The 21172-nt window shown below is 56.9% G+C and overlaps 1 protein-coding gene across 6 annotated transcripts; it reads left to right on the plus strand.

Annotated features, from left to right (window-relative positions):
• Positions 1-1739: 1739 nt before the first annotated feature.
• On the plus strand, positions 1740-20001 carry PEAR1 (platelet endothelial aggregation receptor 1). Of its 6 annotated transcripts, XM_016221606.2 has the most exons (24): positions 1740-1833; positions 9145-9260; positions 10147-10322; positions 11013-11117; positions 11357-11457; positions 12244-12336; positions 12597-12840; positions 13527-13647; positions 13862-13998; positions 14084-14296; positions 14578-14752; positions 14829-14949; positions 15676-15839; positions 15932-16034; positions 16166-16312; positions 16518-16643; positions 17143-17271; positions 17388-17516; positions 17681-17893; positions 18109-18197; positions 18285-18420; positions 18577-18651; positions 18750-18998; positions 19497-20001. In XM_016221606.2, the coding sequence occupies exons 3-24, from the start codon at positions 10207-10209 to the stop codon at positions 19646-19648; spliced, it is 3138 nt and encodes a 1045-aa protein (XP_016077092.2). In that variant the 5' UTR covers positions 1740-1833; positions 9145-9260; positions 10147-10206; the 3' UTR covers positions 19649-20001. The 6 variants fall into 6 exon arrangements, with proteins under 6 accessions (XP_016077092.2, XP_016077089.2, XP_016077090.2 ...); XM_016221603.2 differs by having other exon boundaries at positions 18109-18420; XM_016221604.2 differs by having other exon boundaries at positions 18109-18420; positions 18577-18645.
• Positions 20002-21172: the final 1171 nt, after the last annotated feature.

Below are 21172 nucleotides of genomic sequence, written 5' to 3' on the forward strand. Positions count from 1 at the left end.
AGGTCAGAGATTTTATAGGGCTGGGTTTGGAGGTGAGAATGGAATTGGGATGCATCATTATCTGCAAAGGGGCACAGGGAAGTTTGGGGGGAGAGGGAAATTTGTGTTCTTTTTAAAAAAAATTTAGATTGGGCTGGTGGTTACACAGAAGAACACATTTACCAAAACTCATCAAACTAAGACATTGAACTATGTGAGATGAGCCAGAAGCAAAAGGACAAATTTGTATAATTCCACATTTTAGGTACTAAGAGCAGTCAAATTCATAGAGACAGAATAGAGGCACAAGGGGCTGTGGGAAGGGGAGTAGGGGGTTATTGTTTAATGAGGACAGGGTTTCAGTCTGGGTGATGGAAGAGCTCTGGAGATGGATGGTGATGATGGTTGTTGCACAATATGAATGAACTTAATGTCACTGAACTGTACACAAAAATGTTTAAGCATGGCCAGCGTTGCTCTGTGGTTGAGTGTCACCCCATGAACCAAGAGGTCACCAGTTCTATTCCTGGTCAGGGCACATGGCGGGGTTGCTGGCTGATCCCAGATAGGGGGTGTGGAGTAGGCAGCCGGTCGGTTTCTCTCTCATGGATGTTTCTATCTCTCTATCCCTCTCCCTTTCTCTCTCTCTAAAATCAATAAAAACATATTTCAAAAAAATGTTTAAAATGGTCAATTTTATATTAAGCATATTTTACCACAATAAGAAAATCTAAAAAACTGTCATCAAACTGTACACTTTTAAATGGGTCCTTTTTTTTTTATCATATGTCTACTATACCTCAATAATATAAAGTTGATTTTTAAAAGCCTCCAAGGAGGAATGATCCTGTCTTGCCTTTCCTGATCTATTGTAGCTTTTTTTGTCGCAGGCAGTGGTTTGCCCTGTAATAAGACTGACGGACCAAGGACCTCGGTTCAAATTCTGCTTCTGCCCCTTACTAGTGTTCTAACCTCGCGGGACATCCGGCTCATGTAAATGCAACCAATCTCAATTTAAGGATTAAACGAAGCAGTGCACTTAAAAGGCTTATGATGGTGACAGCAAATGTTATAAAATTGTCTTTGTCCCCGCAGACAGAGACTGGTAAGGGGAAGGTGCCCTAAGAAGGAGTGGGAGAGGTTGCCCACCTCCGGAGTGAGCGCAGTGGTCCAGGTCCGCTCTGCGGGCTGTGCGAGGTGGCCGCCGGCCGCCAGGTAGCGCCCGGCAGACAGACTAGGAGCTCAGGCGGAGGCGGAGACTCCGCGGGAGGCTGTTTTCCAGAGTCACACCGGCCCACGAGGTGTTTGGGGGCGACCAGAGAGGAGGAGAGGCCTTTCCCCTGCTACCTTTCCCGAACTGGGATGCGGCCGGTCGGTCCCCGTCTTGTCTTGAACGAGATCACTGTCGTGGGCCGCGCTGGCAAGGTGCGATCTCATTGACTCTCCTCTGCAAGCCCACTTTGCAGACTGGAAGGCTGAGGCACGAGAGGCGCAGTAGCCCCGCCTCACGGCTGGCAGAGATCCGCCCTTCTCCCGGCTCATCCCTGTCTGCTCAGGTGCCGGCTGCCTGGGGTCAGTGCCGCTCGGCCTCTGCAGTCCCACCCCAACCCCGTTTCCCTCCCGGGTTCTCTGGATCTCCCCCCAGGCTCCCGGCTTCCTTGTCAAAACTTCCTGCCGCAGCGCTGCCCGAGTCCCACCTCCTTCCTGCCCCCCGCCCCTCCGCGTCTCCCCGCCCTGCCGGCCACAGCCTTCGGCTCCGGCTGGGGCTCCACGCCGGGACCCTCCTCCCATCCTCCTCTGGGCCACCCCGGCGGTCCCCACCCCCAGCCGACGGAGAGGTAGGAGCCCAGGCAGGTGAGTGACTGCGCCCCCGTCCCAGGGGAAGGGCGTGCGAACTCTGAAGTCCCCTCTGGACTGGAGCCTGAGCCCACTGAACGGGGAGTGGGGACCCAGAGAGACTGAAAGAGAGGTGCCAACGGGGTGGGTGTAGTAGAGGGGCCCAAGGGGTTGGGCTGCCAGGTATAATGAAGCAGCAGGTACAGGACCAGCGAAGGAGGCTGCTTCCAGAGCCCCTGCTGCCACTGGCGAGTCCAGGGCAGCCTCCACCTGCTGTCCCCTCCCAGGGCTGGCGGGACAAAGAGTCCCATCCTCTACTTGGCCGAGGGGAGCTTTAAGAGCACCCACAGTGGAGTCAAGGCCGCCGAGTTGGAATCTCTACTCTGCTCCTTACTAGCTGTAGGTTCTTCATCAAGACACTTAAACTCTGTGCCTCAGTTTCTCATTTCTAAATACATAGTGCCTACCTCATGGGGGAGTTGTAGGCTTAGATGAGCAAAAGCTTGTCTCCTGGTCAGTGTTTATTTTTAGTGTTTGAGGAGGCCTAGAGAAGGGACCTAGGTTTGCAGATTTTGGGTGCTCAGAGCTTTGCCAGTTTTGAGCACTTAGTAAGTTGACCTAAGGTCTCAGGCACCTGGGTCCTCCAAGTGCTCCATGGGCTTGGGATAGTCTCAGGTAGTGCTAATAGCAAGACTGGTGTATGTGTGGGGTTGAGGTTGGGCGGGGACAGGTCCAGCTTCAGGAGCCCAGTCCCCAGCAAGGCCATGCCTCACCCCCCATCTCCAGCCTCCAGTAGTAGACTCTCTGCTCTCCTGGCCTTTTATGAGTGGCCTCTCCCGGGGCTGGGCTGGGATCCCAGTCCCTGGGGATGGGAACAGCTTGTGCCGGCCTGAGGTTCCCAGGATCAGCCAGACCTCAGCTCCAGGCAAGATTGGGCAAGGGGTCAGCTCGGAACCCTGGCCTAAGGTGGGCCTGGGGGGCAGGGAGCTGTTCTCTGAACCCCATCCTACCCCAGTCCACAATATAGGACCTGTGTGTGCACATGTGAGACAGGGTGTGGGCTCAGCTCTCCCGTCTCCTGTCCTCTGTCCCCTGCTGCTACCTCTCCCACTTCTGAGGTCTCCCAGAGCCTACCCATTGTACTTGCTGCTACAGTTGGGGCTGCCTTTCTGCCACCTAGGAGCTGGCTTGGTGGCCAGGCTCACCTCTCTGGCTTCCCCTCCACTGGGAGGTGCAGCCTGCGGTTGGCATCAGTTTCTGCACTGCCGCCACCCCCCACCAATCCCTATCAGACTTTCCCAGAAGGGGAAACTCCAGGCAGCCCCTGCACCAATCGGAAACCTGGATAGAGATACAGGTCACTGGGCTCTGTCTGCCTCCCACAACAACGTGTGCTGCTGGGAGGGGCTGAGGCCAGGCCAGGCCTCCACCAAGGTGCTCCCCAGCCTCTCCTCTCAGGAGCCTTGGAAGCCTCGAGAAAGAGGACTCCTGCGACACTGAGGGGCTCTGGGGCCCATTCTAACTGGCTCCATTCCTGGCACATGAACTTTGGGGAGAAGCCAGCAGGAGGAGGAAGAGAAGGCAGGGAAGGAGAAAGACAGAGATATAGAGACATAAATATGGAAGCGGAGAAAGAGACTTAGAGACTCTGGAACCAACAAGGCCCGGGGCAGGGGGGTGGGGGAGGCCAACTTAGAAAAACAGAGCGGAGACCTAGACGAAGAACAGGAAGGAGGGGGAGACAGCGGAAAGACGGAGAGTCAGAAGACTGAAAAGAAACCACTGGGAAAGGGCCTAAAAGGGACTGCACAGGCTGGTCCAAACCCGGTTATAGGCCTGGGACAAATTCCTTAGCCTTCCTGGAATATTTCTTCACCTACAAAATGGGAGCATGATAGCACCTGCTTTCTAGGATTGCTGAGAGCACGAAAAGCAAGGATCTACCCACAGTACACATTTAACAAGGGGTAAGTGACTGGTATTTCGGCCCCCGCATATGGCAAAAGAGAGGTCTCCAGACAGGAACAGCATGTGGGTGGTCCCTGGGGACTCCTGGGTCCCCTCTCCTGCCTCTGTCCCTCCCCCTCCAAAGTAATGGCATCTGGAGCCTAGTCCCTCTATTTAGGAGGAGGTGTGGATGGACAGTGAGGGGCGTTGTCCTGGCACTGGAGGTGCACACCCCCTCCTCTTCAGGTGACTCAGTGCCGTTCTACTGTGGTGCACTCATCCCATAGGAACTTGGAGGCCGGCCCTGAGGAATTCCTGCTGGAGGTCAGGGGGTCAGATCTAGAGGTGCCTTTCACTTTGTAACAATGGAAGTTCTTTCTGGAATTCCACCTTCCATCATTGTGCCAATGCTGTGTCTTGAGGGCTCTGAAAGGAGGGCCTAGTTCTGCTGTCTACTGAGTCAGGGAGAAGCCACAGCCTCCAAACACATCTCTCTCTCTCTCTCTCTCTCTCTCTCTCTGTCTCCCCTCTCCCCCCTATTTCCCACAAAGTAAGATCAAGTCATACTGGGGAAGGAAGGTTTTCAGGGTTTATCAGCCCATCCACTGCACACAAATGTTTAATTACAGTGGCCGGGTGCCAGGCATCCTGGTGCATGCATGTAGTGCTGGTGGTGCTGGTGATGTGGTGGAGAGGGAGGCAGAGAAGGACCCTGACCCCATATAGCTCCAGTGGGGAAGACAGACCTTAACAAAAACATAATGACTATGGGATGGGAGTGAACATCCGGGGGGCAGTCGACCCACTAATGGATTCTAGGAGAGCAATTAGATTGGAGGGGGGTCCCAGCCTGTGGGAAACCAGACTCACAAACTGGCAGTCACAAGTGGGGTCTCATCAACTTATCAGTCCATCAGATTTCAGGTGTTCCAGAGGCTGTGAATTTCTGGATTGGCCTGGGTTAGTCCCATGTGCCCCCAGAGGAAGGATACCAGTGCCAAGCCTTTGGCTGGGGTCTCCAGAAGTATTGGCCCATATACAGTTTGGAGCTGGCCTTAGGGAAGAATTAAGAGAGGACATCCCAGGTCTCCTTCAGGCAGGGGGACTGGGGGCCCCTGTGGTGATGAGGGCAGGGAGGAATAGGTGAGGTCTGGAGTCACTGAAGGGGCTTCCTGGAAAAGGCCACCGGAAAGGATGGGTAGGACCTGGGCATTTCAGGGTGGCCTGGGCAGAGGAGGCTGTGAAGTGAGAGGCATGTGGGGGCAGCGTACTGTCCAGTGTGATGGGAACACAGGGGCAGAGGCCATGAGGCTGGACATCTGGTGGGTTTGCCCCTGGGTGCCCTTTCCTGTGGTGTGGGGAGCCACAGAGGGTGTTAGAGAGGGGCGGTGGCCAGAGCAGAGCTGTACTTTCTGAGGGTGGCAATGAGCACCCATTGGTGGTGGGCCAGAGGGGAGCTTTCCACTGGAAAGAGTTGCTCCCTGGACTGTGTCAGCCCATGGTTTACTCTCCAGCCACCACTTTGTTTTTTGAAGATGTTAGTCCTGCAGTTGCCTCTGACAATCCATCAGTCCTTGGGCAAGTCATTTTATCTGAGACCCCATCGTCTCACCTGTGAAGTGGGCATAACAGTCACTAGCACCTATGGGTGGTGGCTGGTGGCAAGGGTTGGGACTGGCACTGGCGCCAACCTCCAGTAGGCGTGGAGATATTTGATGAATCAGAATCCCTGCAGTTTCCCTATTTCCTGATGAGTAAACAGGTCAGACAGAGGACCCTCTAGCTTCTGTTTCCTGAGCCACAGAGAACACAAGGCCAGCCCCTCACCCCTGCTCCCTTCCCGCCTGGCCTCTGGCACGCACACGAGCAGGCTTCCTGTCCCTCCATCCGGCAGACAGGCCTGGCCTGGCTGGATGTAGGAGGGGCTCCGTGCTTGCGTGTGCAAGCGGGTATGTGTGTGCACTGAGTGGCATGTAGAGCTGGGTCAGAGCGCATCCCAATGTGGGGAGGGAGGGGGAGCCTTCGGATTGAGATCTCACTGAGTGGGGAAGACTAAAGGATCCTGTCTCTATGGTAAAGATAAGTTAGGAAGGGGTGCAGAGAAACCAACAAAGAGACGGGGAGAGAGACAGAAAGACGAGAGAGATACAAGGAAGGCAGCCTTGGCACCAGGCTGAGATGGCTTAGTGACAGGTTCAGCGTCCGCCTCACACTTGAGGGCAGATTCCCCAGTGCGGTGACCCTGCTACAGGACGTGACTGTGCTGCACCATGGTACCTGGCAGCCTCTTGGAGGAGGGAAAGAGAGCAGAGGGGAAGGAGAGCGGCAACGAGACAGAGCCCACGAGGCTGGCGGAGGAAGACAAAAAGGGAGAAAGCAGAGTTTCTGATGAAGAACTAGATGAAAGGAAATGGAAAGAGGCGGAGGTCTGGGGCTTGGGGTTCTGATTCTGCACGAACACACGCACACTGAGCAGCCCCTGGCCTGAGGCTCTGGTCCAGGTGGCCACTGGAACCAGCAGCTCCAACCCTCACTGAACCCTGCGAGATGTGGGGGCTATTCTCCCATTTTACAGATGAGGAAGTAGAGTCTCACGGGGCTCAACTGCTGTGCCTGAGGTCACACAGCTTGTGACAGCTTGTAAGTACTAGAACCTTTGGACTCCAAGATGGGAAAGGAGAGAGAGAGAGGACACACATGCAGAGAAGACGGGCCAGCAGAACCAAGCAAGGAGTTGGAGGTGGTTCTCAGGCTGAGGGCTGGACAAGCAGAATCCAGGCAACCTGCTTGTCATCCACCTTTGGCGGTCAGCCTATTGTTCTGGGGGATCAGGTCTGGGGCAATCAGGGCAGGCCCTGACCCCCACTTCTTTTCTCTCTGTCAGCATCTAAGGCTGCATTCCTATTCCTGGATTATCTTGGGGATTCTTCAGAAAAAACAAGGAACAGCTTTTCCTGGAATTAATACTCAAAAGGCATGACAGTGCCAAGGGATATGGGGATGGGTGCAGGACTGAGACCGCTAATGTTAACTGAGCATATTATACGTGGGCTCTAAGCGCTTTATCTGTACTAACTTATGCTTTGTTCTGCACAACAACCCTACCAAGGGAAGTACTCTTGTCCTTGTCACCCAGGCTTGAGCGGGGGTGTGTGTGTGTGCAGAACTCAGAGGGTATCCTTTGCTGCATCACCTCCCAGAGACGAGGAGGTGGGAGGGACCGGTGCAGAAGTTCCCCTTGCTGTCTTACTTCCAGCAGCCCCACTCTTGCTGTTTGCTTTCTAAAGAAATGGATCATCTGTCCACTAGGAACTCTGCCCCCTCCCAGAGGCCTCAGACTCATTCCTCTCCTCCTACCAGGGGCTGTGGCAAAATGAGGGTAAGGGACCCCCCACTGGAGGAAATCAGGCTGAGCTTGGAGAAGAGCAGGAGAGGATGAGCTGGGTTGGGCCCTGTGTGGGCTTGGGGGTGGAGAGGGCAGGGATGCTGGGGGCTGTGCAGACAAGACTGGGGACTGGGGGCTGGGGGCTGGCCGGGAGCCCAGCTGCTTTGCATCTCGAGGTGGAGGAGAGAGAAGTGTCAGCTCATTCTTGACTGTAAACACATCCCGGTTCCCACGCCTCTGATCATGTTCTTGCTGCAGCCCCCACCCCCATCCCCTTCTCCTGCCAGGCTTCTCCCCTCCCCATAACTGAGGCTATTAAAAAGAGATACAAAGCCCCTGGGATTCCCGCCTGGACTCTGAATAGACTGGAACCATTGGGAAACTTCTGCCAGCTCTGATACTACTGGCTGTGTAGCTTTGAGCAAGTGACTTACCCTCTTTGTGCCTGTTTCTTTATCTGTAAAATGAGTAATAGCACCTACCACAGTGGACAGACATAAGCTTTAAATAAGATGATCCATGTAAGTCGCTCAGCACAGTAGCCGATGTGTGAAGTCATACTGTCATTCTTGTTGGGAGGGGAGGTGTCTGGGTCGCTCAAACCAGAGATACAGTGGAGGAAGGGGGATAAGTGTGGGGGGCCATCAGTATGGGACGAAGCAGTGGGGAATATTGGGGGTAGGTCTTGGTGAATGAATTGAGGGCCCCTGGGGTGGGTTTGCGGTACCAGTAGTTGTCTGATTTAAACCCCTTGAGGGGCTCATGTAACCACATGGGCCCAATGCTGCTGGGACTGGAGGGGGCTGGGAGAGAGTGGTCCAGGGCCTCAGGTGCCCTTGAGCCTCAGGAACAGAAAAGCTCCAAAGGGAATAAGCCTGGGAAGCCAGGCTGGTGCTCTGGGCTCCTGGTCAGGCCAAACTCTTCCCCTCCCTGCCAGGCTCCCCATCCCCCATCCCCCTTCCTGCTGACTACCCACTGGTCTCCCAGACCCCACTCTGGCTTCCAGCCCCAATACCAAGCAGCTGAAGCTTCCCCTGCACTCCAGTCCTACCACGAGGCCCTTTGGGAAAACAGAATCTCTTCACCCTCCAACCAGCCACCTTTTGGCCATGAGAGCCCAGCTATCCTTATGCTCCCCTGCCTGCCTCCAGGTCTCTCTCAGAGCCCCCTGGAGAACCATTTCCTCTAGAAGTTGGTTAGAGGAGGTGATGGGGGGGCTGCTGATATGAATGTAGGAAGGACGTTCAGTGGGCCAAGAGTCCAATCTTCACGGCCCCTCCTCCTGTGCCTCTGCTCAGATGGTTCCTGTTGCAGGTTTTTTCCACCTTACAGGGGTCTTAGACTGGGGACAGATCCTGGCCAGGGGAAGCCTGGGGTCCCGGTATGGCTGGAGACAAGGCTTACCCAGGGATGGTCCTGGATCCCGACAGATTAAGTTCCAACCTGAGGACAAGGGCCCCATGCCAGGGCCACAGTGGGGGTCCAGTAAGAGTGGAATGTGGAAGGGGGAGATGTGTGGAGGGCTCAGGGTCCTGTCCGTGGCCCTGGCTGCTGAGCACTCAAGGGAGAAGTGGGAGAACGTGAGCTGGGAGCAGACAGGGCAAGCCCTGGAGGTAGGCACTGGACCTGGGAAGGAGGCTAGAGCAGGGCAGGGGCAGAAGGAGTAGTTTGGGGACGTTGGGAGAAGGAGCCAGCTGTTTGGGAGGGGGATGGCAGCATGTATGGGGCAGGCTGTGGGGTGGTGCACCAGGACAGGCTATGGGATCTGAAGGACACTACTGGTCTCTGAGGACAGGCTGAGTCGCCGCTCGCTCGCCCACTCAGAGTGAGCCCCAGTGCTCAGCTCAAGAGACAAGTCACTGGAAAGAGGCTTCTGGCCTTGACCCCCCACATGCCACCTTCTGAGTTGAGGGCAGTGGGAGGATGGAGCCACCCCACTCCCTGCTGCCCTCCCCCAAATTCACACATTCTAGCTGGTCTCCATTTCCTGTTTTCAGGCTCCATATCCTGAGCACCAGGATCCCCCAGGACGCCCTCTGTCCCCTCAGGCCTTGAGGACACGTTATCGGGTTCACCTGAATTTCTCAGGTCTGGATGCTGCTGTAAGGACCTGGTGAGTTACTGGCAGTGAGTTACATGGGGCCAGAGGCGGAGATTTGCCTCCAGGCGGCTGTGATGGGACGACTAGCCAGAGTATGGGGCGGCGGTACTGTGCTGCAAGACTGGAGGGCGCTGGGTAAAGATTTTCAGTGGCAGGGAGGCCACCTGGGAGGAGAAGTGGGCTTCCTGTAGGGATACTCCCATCGGAGGAGACTGGGTGAGTCAGGGAGCACATCTCTTGCTCTAAGACCTGGGGGGAAGGAATGCTGCCCAGACTGGAGCTGAGAGCAGCTGGGGGGCCCCTGGGAGTGTGTGGGTGGGGGGCACAGGGTGGGACCAGGCATTATGCATTCCAGAGATACTCAGGGGTATAAGGGGCCAGTAACCGACCTTTCTGCTCCCAAATCACAAGCAGATGTGGGTGCCTCAGGGAGGAGCAGAGCAGGAACCAGGGCGTTTTGGGAACGTTAAACATGGAATCTGAAACCAGCAGTGGGGGTGGCCACTCAGCAGCTCAGCCTCCCTGACTGAGCTCCGAGCAGAACAAACTCATCTGAGTCCTGACCCGCTTCCCACCCACTGGGTGAGGCCAGGGGTGGGGGAGATGGAGAGGAGTCCATTTCCAGATGGCTGATGGGGTGACCAGAGGATAGGGCAGTCTGCTAGTGGGGGTCGAGGAGCAGAGCAGAGGAGGGGTGGCATTTGGGGCTAGACCTTGAAAGGTGAGTACTCACGGTGAAGGATGGAGGGAGGCAAGCTAGGCAGAGGAAGCAGAGTGTGAAAGGCTCAGAGACAGGCACACGACCCAGTCAGGAGCGAGGCCTGAGGAGCTGGGGCCAGGGAGCATGGGGCCGGAGACAAGAGGCAGCAGCCTCTTCTCTTCTGCCTCCCTTGCTCAGGTCTCTGCAGAGACCTGGTCCTCTAGGCTTGTGGCTGCAGTGCCCCTCACCGGCCATGTCATGTCACAGGCCTCTGCGATGTCGTCACCTCTGTGCTCCCTCCTTCTGGCCCTGGGCCTGAGGCTGGCTGGAACTCTCAACCCCAATGACCCCAATACCTGCAGCTTCTGGGAAAGGTGAGAGGGGCCCCTGCTGTGCCTTGAGGGCTCCAAGCCCCCAGCTCCCCATTCTCCCTACTAGGGCTCCCCTTACCTCCCTTCCTCTCTCCAGCCTTCACCTCCCCCCAGTTTCTGCTTCTGCTCTCTCTACTCCCCTCCATGGGCTGCCTCTGGCTTCTCCCCATCTCAGACCTTGTCTCAATCTCCATCCCAGCTCTGACCCTGTCTGTCCTTTCTTTATCCCAGTGCCTTGGTTTCGATGGGAGTCTGGCTGCAGGACAGGCCACAGGGTGGGAGTCATTTTCTGTGTGTGGGGCAAGCAGAGGGGCAGGCCTAGGGGGAGCAAGAAGGACAGGGTTGGGATTTGGCCAGAAATGCTTCAGCCCACATCCATCAGCTGGGCCCAGAGTCAGCTATAGCTCAATCTCCCTGCATGGAAAGAGGAGGAAGGAAAAATTGGCAGTTCTGGTCCTTATATGGTGAGAAGGGGGCTCTGATGGGGGTGTCCCAGGAATATCCTAATTCTGGGAGCATCCCTTCAGATTGGGGGGCAGGATGGGGATCCATCCTAGGCTTGAGGGAGCAAACCCAAATGTTGGGGTGGTGATTCCCCACTGTGGCCAAGCTTCATACACCTGCTTCCCATGGCGCCTGTGCCAGCTCAGGCCTCTCCCCGCCCTGGGCCCCTGACCCTTTCCTGTCTTGCAGCTTCACCACCACCACCAAGGAGTCCCACTCTCGCCCTTTCAGTCTGCTCCCCTCGGAGACCTGCGATCAGCCCTGGGAGAGCCCTCACACCTGCCCTAAGCCCATGTGAGTGCCCTGACCCCCTCTGTGGGCAGTGGGCTGCCTCTGCTCCTACACACCCTCATTGTCTCCTCAGGACCTTTAGAGTTTAGAGGAAGCAGCTGGCCACCAGGCACTCAAGGGGTGGGGTGTTCTCCGCTCTCCCTGCCCAGAGTGCTGGACAGTGCCCCAGGCCTCCCACAGCGCTGCACTGGGTGAGGGAGCCCTGCAGCAGGGAGACTGAGGGCCCTTCTGGGTCCCCCCAGGGTTGTCTACAGGACTGTCTACCGCCAGGTGGTGAAGACGGACCACAGAAAGCGCCTTCAGTGCTGCCAGGGCTTCTACGAGAGCCGTGGGGCCTGTGTCCGTGAGTCCTGGGTGGGGCGTGGAATGGGAGGGCTTGGTCCACCCTTTGTAGTCAGTCCTTCCCTGCATCTTCCAGGGCAGGGCTACTCCTCTGCCCTTTGGGCTTTCCCCCTCCTCCCACTCACCTGGCTTTTTCCCTAGGGACACAGCTGCCAATTTCTGCCTCTGCCTCCCTGACCCCATGTTTCCCCATCCCCTCTTCAAGTCCCTCAGCAGCCTCTGTCTCTGCATCTCTCTTTCCAGAGCTCTCCCCGTCTCCCGTCTGCCTGTGCCTCTGTCGCTGTGTATGGGGGCTTGGTATCTGCATCTGTCTCTGTCTCTTCCTGTCCCTGTCTCCCTGTTGCTGTCTGCTCTGACTTGTTGCTGTTCAGTCTCTCCTGCCCCTCCTGCCCCCTAACACCCTGAAACCCCCAGACTGAGGCCTGCTCTGCCTTTCTTCCCTTTCCTCACCTCTGGCCTGTCATTAGCCTCTGCCAAGCCTGATCTACCCTGGACCCCCACTCTCTCTCTGGATAGTACCCATGTCTAGTTGCTACCTGAGAAACCCTCTCCCTGTTTTCTCAAGGTGCCTCGAGAATTTCACAGGAAGGGACTGGGGAGCCCGGAATCAGCTCTTGTCAAGCTCTGACCTGAGTTGCTGCCCCGGTCTTTCTGCATGTTAGAGGCAGAATTGCTGCTTAGAGAACCACGGGTCCCGGTGTGGGAGGAAGAAGGGGTTGGGCTTCAGAGGATGAAGGTGGGTGAGGGCAGGGTTGCAAGCCTCTTCTCACCCCTATCTCTGCCCCAGCACTTTGTGCCCAGGAGTGTGTCCATGGCCGCTGTGTGGCACCCAATCAATGCCAGTGTGTGCAAGACTGGCGAGGTGACGACTGCTCCAGTGGTGAGTGGCTGGTGGTGGCAAGGCCTCCGGGCACACCCTCCTTACCAGGGCACAGGTGCTTATTAGGACCCCAGGGTAATTATCTACCAGCGCCCCTTTGGGATGTGCTCTATGTTGCCTTTTCCAGAGATGTGGTACAGAATTTGGGACAAGCCAGACATGGGCGTATATCGGGGCTGGGAGGCAGAGACAGGGATTAACTGGAGGCTGGGGAGTGTTGAGACTCCTGGTGACCTCCTTCCACCCTTCTCATCTCACAGCGTGTGCCCCAGGAGTGTGGGGGCCACAGTGTGACAAGCCCTGCAGCTGTGGCAACAACAGCTCCTGTGACCCAAAGAGTGGGGCATGTTCCTGCCCCTCTGGTTTTCAGCCCCCGCACTGCCTTCAGCCCTGCTCCCCTGGCCGTTATGGCCCTGCCTGCCAGTTGAGCTGCCAGTGCCATGGGGCACCCTGTGACCCCCAGACTGGAGCCTGCTTCTGCCCCCCAGGGAGAACTGGGCCCAGGTGTGTAACAGGGGACAAGCATACTAATGGGATCAGACACAGGACCACACAGGCATACATGGGCATATGAGGGAACTCAGACAGGGTTCCAAATGTGGGGATGGAGTCAAGAGGCAAAGATCCTAGTCACAGCTCTGCCCCTCACTGGTCGAGTGACCTTGAGTGAATCATTGACTTTGTGAGCTTGCTTCCTGTCTGTGCAATGTCAACAATGTTTTCCATGTGGAAAGGTTACTGTGAAGATAACAGAGAGAGCATGTGTGTGAAAGCATGTCATAAAGTGGGGCTGATACAGGGACCCAGAGAACCCTGTTGCAAAGCAGGGTACAGGGAGAGCTGGGGAGTCACAGGAAGGAGAGGGCTCATCTAAGTGAAGACCAACAATCCAGCTTCATGGAGGAGCTCGCAGTTGAGACCTCCACACAGACAGAGGCATTCCCCCAGAAGAAACAGCGTGAGCAAAGGTGGAGGTGGAGTAGGGTGCGTGAGGCTGTCCACTCCACCCCACCTGGTGGTGCTGTGTACCTGCCATTTCCAGTCCTGGAAATTTTTGCTTTCTGATGCTTGCAGTCCCCAACAAGAAGGGGTGGGAGTGGGGCTCACTGAGCCCTGAAGTCAGGCCTTAGAGGCAAAGGGAGGCAGGTACTGCTTGTTCACACACTGACCTCACCTGCTCTGCCCGGCAGTTGTGAGGTGACCTGTCCCCGGGACACTGTTAGCTTCTCCTGCCCCAGCACCTCTCCTTGCCACAATGGGGGTATCTTCCAGGCCTCCCAGGGCTCCTGCAGCTGCCCACCTGGCTGGATGGTATGAAGGGTGGGGCCTGTTGAGGTAGGGTGGGAGTCTGGGGACAGTTCTGTGGGTGGTTCTCAATAGGGCTCTGAGTAGGGTATATTTGGGGTGGGTGGGCTCTGTGGGCCCTGGAGAGGTTTGAGGGCTCTTGGTATGGGAGTATCAAAGGGTCGTGTAACCATGGGGAGGGGGCAGGTGCCTGGGACTCTATTGACCTCTCACCCCACAGGGCACCATCTGTTCTCTGCCCTGTCCGGAGGGCTTCCATGGACCCAACTGCTCCCAGGAATGTCACTGCCACAACGGTGGCCTCTGCGATCGGTTCACTGGGCAGTGTCGCTGTGCTCCTGGCTACACCGGGCATGGGTGAGTAGCAGTGGCTGAGGGCAGGACCGGTGAGGGCAAGCCAAGAGGGGTAAACGTGGCCAGTCTCACTCAGCTGGGCACCCAGGTGCCGGGAGGAGTGCCCCGTGGGCCACTTTGGACAGGACTGTGCTGAGACGTGCGACTGCGCGCCCGGGGCCCGCTGCTTCCCAGCCAACGGGGCGTGTCTGTGCGAACACGGCTTCACCGGGGACCGCTGCACGGAGCGCCTCTGCCCCGACGGCCTCTTCGGCCTCAGCTGCCAGGTGCCCTGCACCTGCGACCCAGAGCACAGTCTCAGGTGGGCTGCGGGACTCTGGTCAAGGACTCAGGGGGTCAGTGGGAGAGGCCTTTGGTGCTGAAGCCGTCGGAGTCCTGAAAAGCACCATGGGCATATCCAAGGGTGGGACGGATGTCACAGAAGGGAAAAGAGGGGCCTTGGGGACGGGGAAATGGGGCGCTCTCGGAACAGCACCCAGCCCTTCGTTAGGGCCCTTTCACTCGGCAAGGCGGGCTGTCCCCTGCAAAGGGGTCTGGAGGTTGGCCCGCAGCTCAGAGCGCATCGCCCGCCCCTGCCCGCAGCTGCCACCCGATGAGCGGGGAGTGCTCGTGCCAGCCTGGCTGGGCCGGTCTTCACTGCAACGAGAGCTGCCCTCAGGACACGCACGGGCTGGGCTGCCGGGAGCACTGCCTCTGCCTGCACGGCGGCGTCTGCCAGCCCGACAGCGGCCTCTGCCGGTGCGCGCCCGGCTACACGGTGAGGCGCGCGGGGAGCCGGGCCGGGGCGGGCGGGGCGGAGGGGCCGCGCCTCACCACTCCGCCCGCCGCTCCAGGGCCCGCACTGCGCTAGCCTCTGTCCGCCCGACACTTACGGCCTCAACTGCTCCTCCCGCTGCTCCTGCGAGAACGCCATCGCCTGCTCGCCTATTGACGGCACTTGCGTCTGCAAGGAAGGTAACGGGATGCACCCCCGGGAGGGGCGATTAGGGGGGCGGGGCCACGGGGAGAAGGGAGGGTCCAAGGGCAGGGGGGAGGCTGCAGGGCAAGGGAGGAGCCGCTGGGCAGCAGCTGGGCCGTGGGAAAGTAGCCAGCCTACTTCCTTCCTAGAATCTCCACTTTGCTTTTTCTTCAATTGCAAAAACCCCACTCGTCCTTAAAGGCCCCGGCCAGAAGGCCCTTTTTGGTGAACACTGTTCACCCTCAGTGATACAGAACCACAAAAAAGCAGCACCAGGCAGGGCCTCTGAGATCTACCAGGGGTGGCACGGTGGCAATCTGTAGGCTGGATTCTGACACAGATGTCTTGTTTGGCTAGCTCTATATTATGTCTAACAATCCTCCAGTTTCCAGTCCCCACTCCTCCCTATTGTCTTACACATGATTTGGACAACTCATTTAGTTACCTGTTGGGGCCTCTGTAGGCCTTTGGTTTGCTGCCAACCCCTTTCATTCTGTAGAAGAGGCATCCAAGACCCAGAATGGGGTGGTGCATGGCTGGCAGTCATTTAGCCTTCTGTTCCACATCTGACAATTTATATGCTTGTCTCTTGTATGGGACCATGAGCACCCCCACTCCACCCCCCAACTCATAGCACAGAGCCTGACACAGCCAATGTCCGGCGTGTGCTTGCTCAGGAGGGGAGCTGGGTCCCCGTGCCTACCTGCAAACCCCTTTTCCAGGTTGGCAGCGTGGTAACTGCTCTGTGCCCTGTCCACCTGGAACCTGGGGATTTGGTTGCAATGCCAGCTGCCAGTGTGCCCACGAGGCAGCCTGCAGCCCCCAAACTGGAGCCTGTACCTGCACCCCTGGGTGGCACGGGGCCCACTGCGAGCTCCCCTGTCCAGTAAGTGCCCAACAGCCTGCCTGCGTGGGGGAGGAGAGGGCATGGAATCCCTCAGCTGACTAGTCTGCCCTACTCTCCATGCCCTCTCCAAGAAGGGGAAGTTTGGTGAAGGTTGTGCCAGTCGCTGTGACTGTGACCACTCTGATGGCTGTGACCCTATTCATGGACACTGCCAGTGCCAGGCTGGCTGGACAGGTGAGCATTCTGGGTGTCCAGACCCCAGGCCCACTGTGGAGTTGGGGTGCATCTCTCAGGAAATGTGTCCAGAAGAACCCTTATGGAAGGGGTGGGGCAGGCCAGGCTCACCCTATTCCTCTCTCCCACAGGTACTCGATGCCACCTGCCCTGCCCTGAGGGCTTCTGGGGAGCCAACTGCAGCAACACCTGCACTTGCAAGAATGGGGGCACCTGCATCCCTGAGAATGGCAATTGTGTGTGTGTACCTGGATTCCGAGGTCCCTCCTGCCAGAGACGTGAGGCTCCCTCCTCTCCTTCCACCTGCCAGCAGTGTGGTGCAGAATAGTGTCAGATGCCAGAAGCCTTCCACTCTACCCATCTTGTTTTCTTCCACTGATTCTAATCTTTGGGCCAGTGGGAAGGAGGGAGGGAGATAGTGGAATCAAGGGCTGATGGAGGGTTGGTCCCTGCCCCCAGTCACCAGGAGCCCCTTTCTCCCAGCCTGTCAGCCTGGCCGCTATGGCAAACGCTGTGTGCCCTGCAAGTGTGCTAACCACTCCTCCTGCCACCCCTCGGATGGAACCTGCTACTGCCTGGCTGGCTGGACTGGCTCGGACTGTTCCCAGCGTACGTGGTAGCCTAGTGGTGGCTTGCGTGTCTAAGTGCATGTGTGTGCCCAGTGGGTGGGCTGGGAACCAGAGGCTTCTGTTCCCCTGCCCTTGGGTATAAAAGCCTCTGGACCTACCTTGATTCAGTCAGTTATATAAACAATATAAACAAATACCTATTGGGCATCACCTCCATTCTGGGTTCTGAGGATGTGGCCATGAACAGGTTGGGGAAAACAACTCCCTGCCCTTCTCCATGGGACACCTGGGAAGAGCAGTGCAGGGCAGGGGGCAAGGGAAACTGCAGGTTCAGTTTTGAACAACTTCTCCTTTTGCATTTTTCAATTTATTTATTTATATGAGTCATCTGAGTGTAGATACTGTTCAAAGCCTTGGTGTCCCTGGGGAGAACAAAGCTGAGGGGAAGATTTCAGTGATGCTGGGGGCCATGAATTCATCTGGTGTGTGGCGGGGAGGCTGGGCTGGCACACGAGGTGGGTGCACCTTGTCTCCTGCAGCATGCCCTCCAGGACACTGGGGAGACAACTGTGCCCAGCCCTGCCAGTGTCACCATGGTGGGACCTGCCACCCCCAGGATGGGAGCTGTTTATGCCCCCCAGGCTGGACTGGACACCTCTGCCTGGAAGGTACCAACAGAAGCGGAGCTCCATGCCCCTATCCCCAAATCAGCCCTAGCCCAAGAAGGAGACTGCAGTGTCCTGGCAACCTCTGACCCCTGCCTACCTCCTTGGCTCTCTCTCAGGCTGTTCTCCAGGGATGTTTGGTACCAATTGCTCCCAACCATGCCAGTGTGGTTTTGGAGAGAGGTGCCACCCAGAGACTGGGGCCTGTGTGTGTCCCCCAGGGTATAGTGGTGCCCCCTGCAGGATTGGTGAGTTCTCTAGGCCTTTAATATTCCCAGGGAACTAGGACGCGGGTACCTGCCTGGGTCTCTGCCAAGATCTAGCCCCTCAGCTAGAAGTCTCTCCCATGAATGTCCCCCAAGCTCACCAGCAGAGCCAAGACGTTGTTCTGAATGACTGCCCTACCCACTAGGAAGCCAGGAGCCCTTCACCATGACGCCTACCTTTCCAGTGGCCTATAACTCACTGGGGGCCGTGATTGGCATCGCAGTGCTGGGGTCCCTGGTGGTGGCCCTGGTTGCATTGTTCATTGGATACCGCCATTGGCAAAAAGGCAAGCAGCACCAACACCTGGCAGTGGCATACAGCAGTGGGCGACTGGATGGCTCTGAGTATGTCATGCCAGGTGAGCTGGCCTGGGGGCAGGGGACACATACAAGTAGCTGGCTCATAGGCATGGGGCTCCTGCATCTTTCCCTGGACCCAGAAGATGGGAAATGGGGAGTTGGAGGAAGGGAAGTCAGAGGGGCTGATTACTGACCTCCTGGAACAGAGGAACATTCCTGGGCCCAGGCCTGTCTCTGACTGATGGGTCACCTGCACCTGTGTCTGTTCTTGCAGATATCCCTCTGAGCTACAGTCACTACTACTCCAACCCCAGCTACCACACCCTATCACAGTGCTCACCTATCCCCCCACCCCCTAACAAGGTCAGTGCTGGGGGAGGAGTGCACTGTGGAGAAATGGGGAAAGGCCTGCTTCTCTGGAAAGCTCCATCCTTGCTCCTTCCCCAGCAGGTTCCAGGCAGTCAGCACTTTGCCAGCCTCCAGGCCCCCGAGCGGCCAAGTGGAGCCCATGGACCTGATAACCACTCCACCCTGCCCGCCGACTGGAAGCGCCGATGGGAGGCCCCTCCAGGGCCTCTGGACAGGGGTAGGAGCCTGGAGGCCAGGCCTCTGGTGAGGGTGGGTGTGTGCAGCCCAGCGTCCTGCTCCACCCGAGTGTGTGCATCTGCAGAAGGGCTTCTGAGAGGGGACTTGAGCCTGGGGAGGGGACCTGGGGTCTGATTGTGTGTTGCCTCCTCCTCAGGCAGCAGCCGCTTGGACCGAAGCTACAGCTGTAGCTATGACAGCAGTAATGGCCCAGGCCCATTCTATGGTAAAGGTATGGGCACAGGGGTGGGGGTGAGCGAGGGGGCTGCACTGGGGTTTGTTTAGGAGCCAGTGCCTCCCCCAAGCCTGAATTCTTTTCCCTATCCTCAGGGCCCATCTCTGAAGAGGGGCTGGGGGCCAGTGTGGCTTCCCTGAGCAGCGAGAACCCCTACGCCACCATCCGGGACCTGCCCAGCCTGCTAGGGGGCCCCCGGGAGAGCAGCTATGTGGAAATGAAAGGCCCTCCCTCAGGATGTCCCCCGAGGCAGCCTCCTCAGGGCCTGGACAGCCAGAGGCGGCGGCACCCCCAGCCACAGAGAGACAGCGGTACCTACGAGCAGCCTAGCGCTCTGACCCACGGTGAGCCCTCCTCTCCGCTGAGGCAGGGGCTAGAGAGGGAGAAAGGGACAAGGGACAAGGGGAGGAGAAAGGGAGAAAGGGACCGAGAAAGAGAATATAGAGGCGACATGATGTGGGAGCAAGAGCAAGGCCTTGGCGTCAGACTTGGGCTCAGAGCAGGCGTGGTGTTTGGGAATCACATCGCTTCTTAGCGCCTGAGTGGCAGTACATACCTCACAGGGCTGAGGATTTGAAAGGGTGGTTGGTTGTATAGCACCTGACTTGCAGAGTTGGTACCCAGAAAAATGGGGAACAAGGCAGGTGACATAGTGTCCTCATATCCTGTGAGGTAAGCACATCAAGGTAGCCTCCCCTACTGGCAGCTGCGGAGCTGCCAACTGCACCAACTGCCCTATAACCAGGCGCTAGCCCTCTCTTTGGACCGAAGAGGCTGGAGAGGGGAGTGGTAAGAAGGGGAGGAGCCACCTCCCCCTCATTCTGTCCCTTCTCTGTTTCCAGACAGAGACTCCATAGGGTCCCAGCACCCACAGTCTCTGGGCCTGACCCCCGGCCACTACGACTCACCCAAGAACAGCCACATCCCTGGACACTATGACCTGCCTCCTGTACGGCATCCCCCATCCCCCCCACTTCAGCACCAGGACCACTGAGGGGCCACAATGGTGTGCAGAGGCCTGCACACCTGTTCTTGATGCCGAAGGTTGGGGACAGAGCCAGCTGTACCCTGCCAGGAGCAGGGAGAGGTCTGGCAGGCCATGAACATGAACATGTTTATGAACAAGTTTAATAGAGGAAATGAATGGAGAGATGGGAGCCTGGCTCCTGGTTCCACATTGGGACACTGGTTGGCAAGAAGCCTGCATTCCCTTTCCCCAACCCACTGCTCCCCAAGGTTGCCAGAGCCTGTGTACATACTGGTGGGTTGAATGTTGCTGGATAATTCTGATTTCATATCGATGTAAAAAATGTATATTGGGTACCTTTTTTTGTGCACTCCCAGGTGGATCTCTGTGTATTTGTGTGTGTGCATGTGTGCGTGTGTGTGTGTGGTTTCAGAGGGGTACCAGGCACAGGCCCTGTCCTATAGCCCTCGCCATTTAGTAGAGAGGCAGCCCCAAACCAGTTAACTCTAGCCATAGCCTCCTAACTGGCTCCCTGCATTCATTTGGTACCCCTTCCAACCAACTGCTCCAGATACAAGCTGCTTAGGTTGCCCGTGCCTAAGAGTCTTCATGGGTGCCCCATTGCTCCTGGGCTAGAGTCAAAATGTCAAAGGTCTTAATTAAAAGCTCTGTTGGCTGGTCTATCTGTGTCTTCAGCCTCACCTTGAACTGTGTTTGCTATCACTCTGCTTCAGTAACACTGGCTTCTAGGTCCTCATATCAGCCATATTTCTTACAGCCACAGGGACTTCACATGTCTGGAATGCTCTTCCTCCCCCACTAATCTGTTAACTTCTATTTGTCTTTCACATTCCCTCCTCTGGGAAGCACCTCTGTTTAACAGCATGGATCACAGCTAAATTCATTCACCAGATGCCTGCAGAGGCCTGCTGGGTACCAGGCACCTCTATAATGTGTTGTTTCTTTACTTGATCCTTTGGTTAATTTCTGCTTTCCCCACCAGACTGTAAGTTCCCCGAAGGCATGAGTCCTGTGTTTATGCTCAACACTGGTTCCCTTTGGCACATAGTAGGCACTCAATAAATGTTCCCTAAAAGACTGAGTGGCTGAGTGAACTAAAAGTACCAGTGACACTATGGTAAGTGCTCAGATAGATGGGGAAAATGCGTACTCTGAGAGTTAATAGACTGAACAGGTGGGAGCCTTCCCCGAAGACTGGCAGTTCTACAGGAAACAGCACCAAGGCTGAAAGGTGGGAAGGGCTGGGAGTGGCATTGGGTCAGTGGAACTGAGTGGGGTGTGGAGGCTGGAGGCAGGAAGGCAGACTGGAGAGGGTATACTCAAATTGAGGCCCAGCAGGGTCTGTACTGCCTGAGGACTTCGAATTCAAGATTTCCAAAAAGCATTACCAGATTCATTAACTCATTAGCAGATTACTAATTCCCCACACCTGAGAAAGCCAAATGGCTAGGGTGAAGAATAGGAACCTAGAGCCACACCAACTCATTGTGGGTCCCTCTGGGCCTTTTCCACCAGGAGCCCTCTACCTAC

Source organism: Miniopterus natalensis, chromosome 19 (genome assembly GCF_054644295.1).
Source record: "Miniopterus natalensis isolate mMinNat1 chromosome 19, mMinNat1.hap1, whole genome shotgun sequence".
NCBI lineage: Eukaryota > Metazoa > Chordata > Mammalia > Chiroptera > Miniopteridae > Miniopterus > Miniopterus natalensis.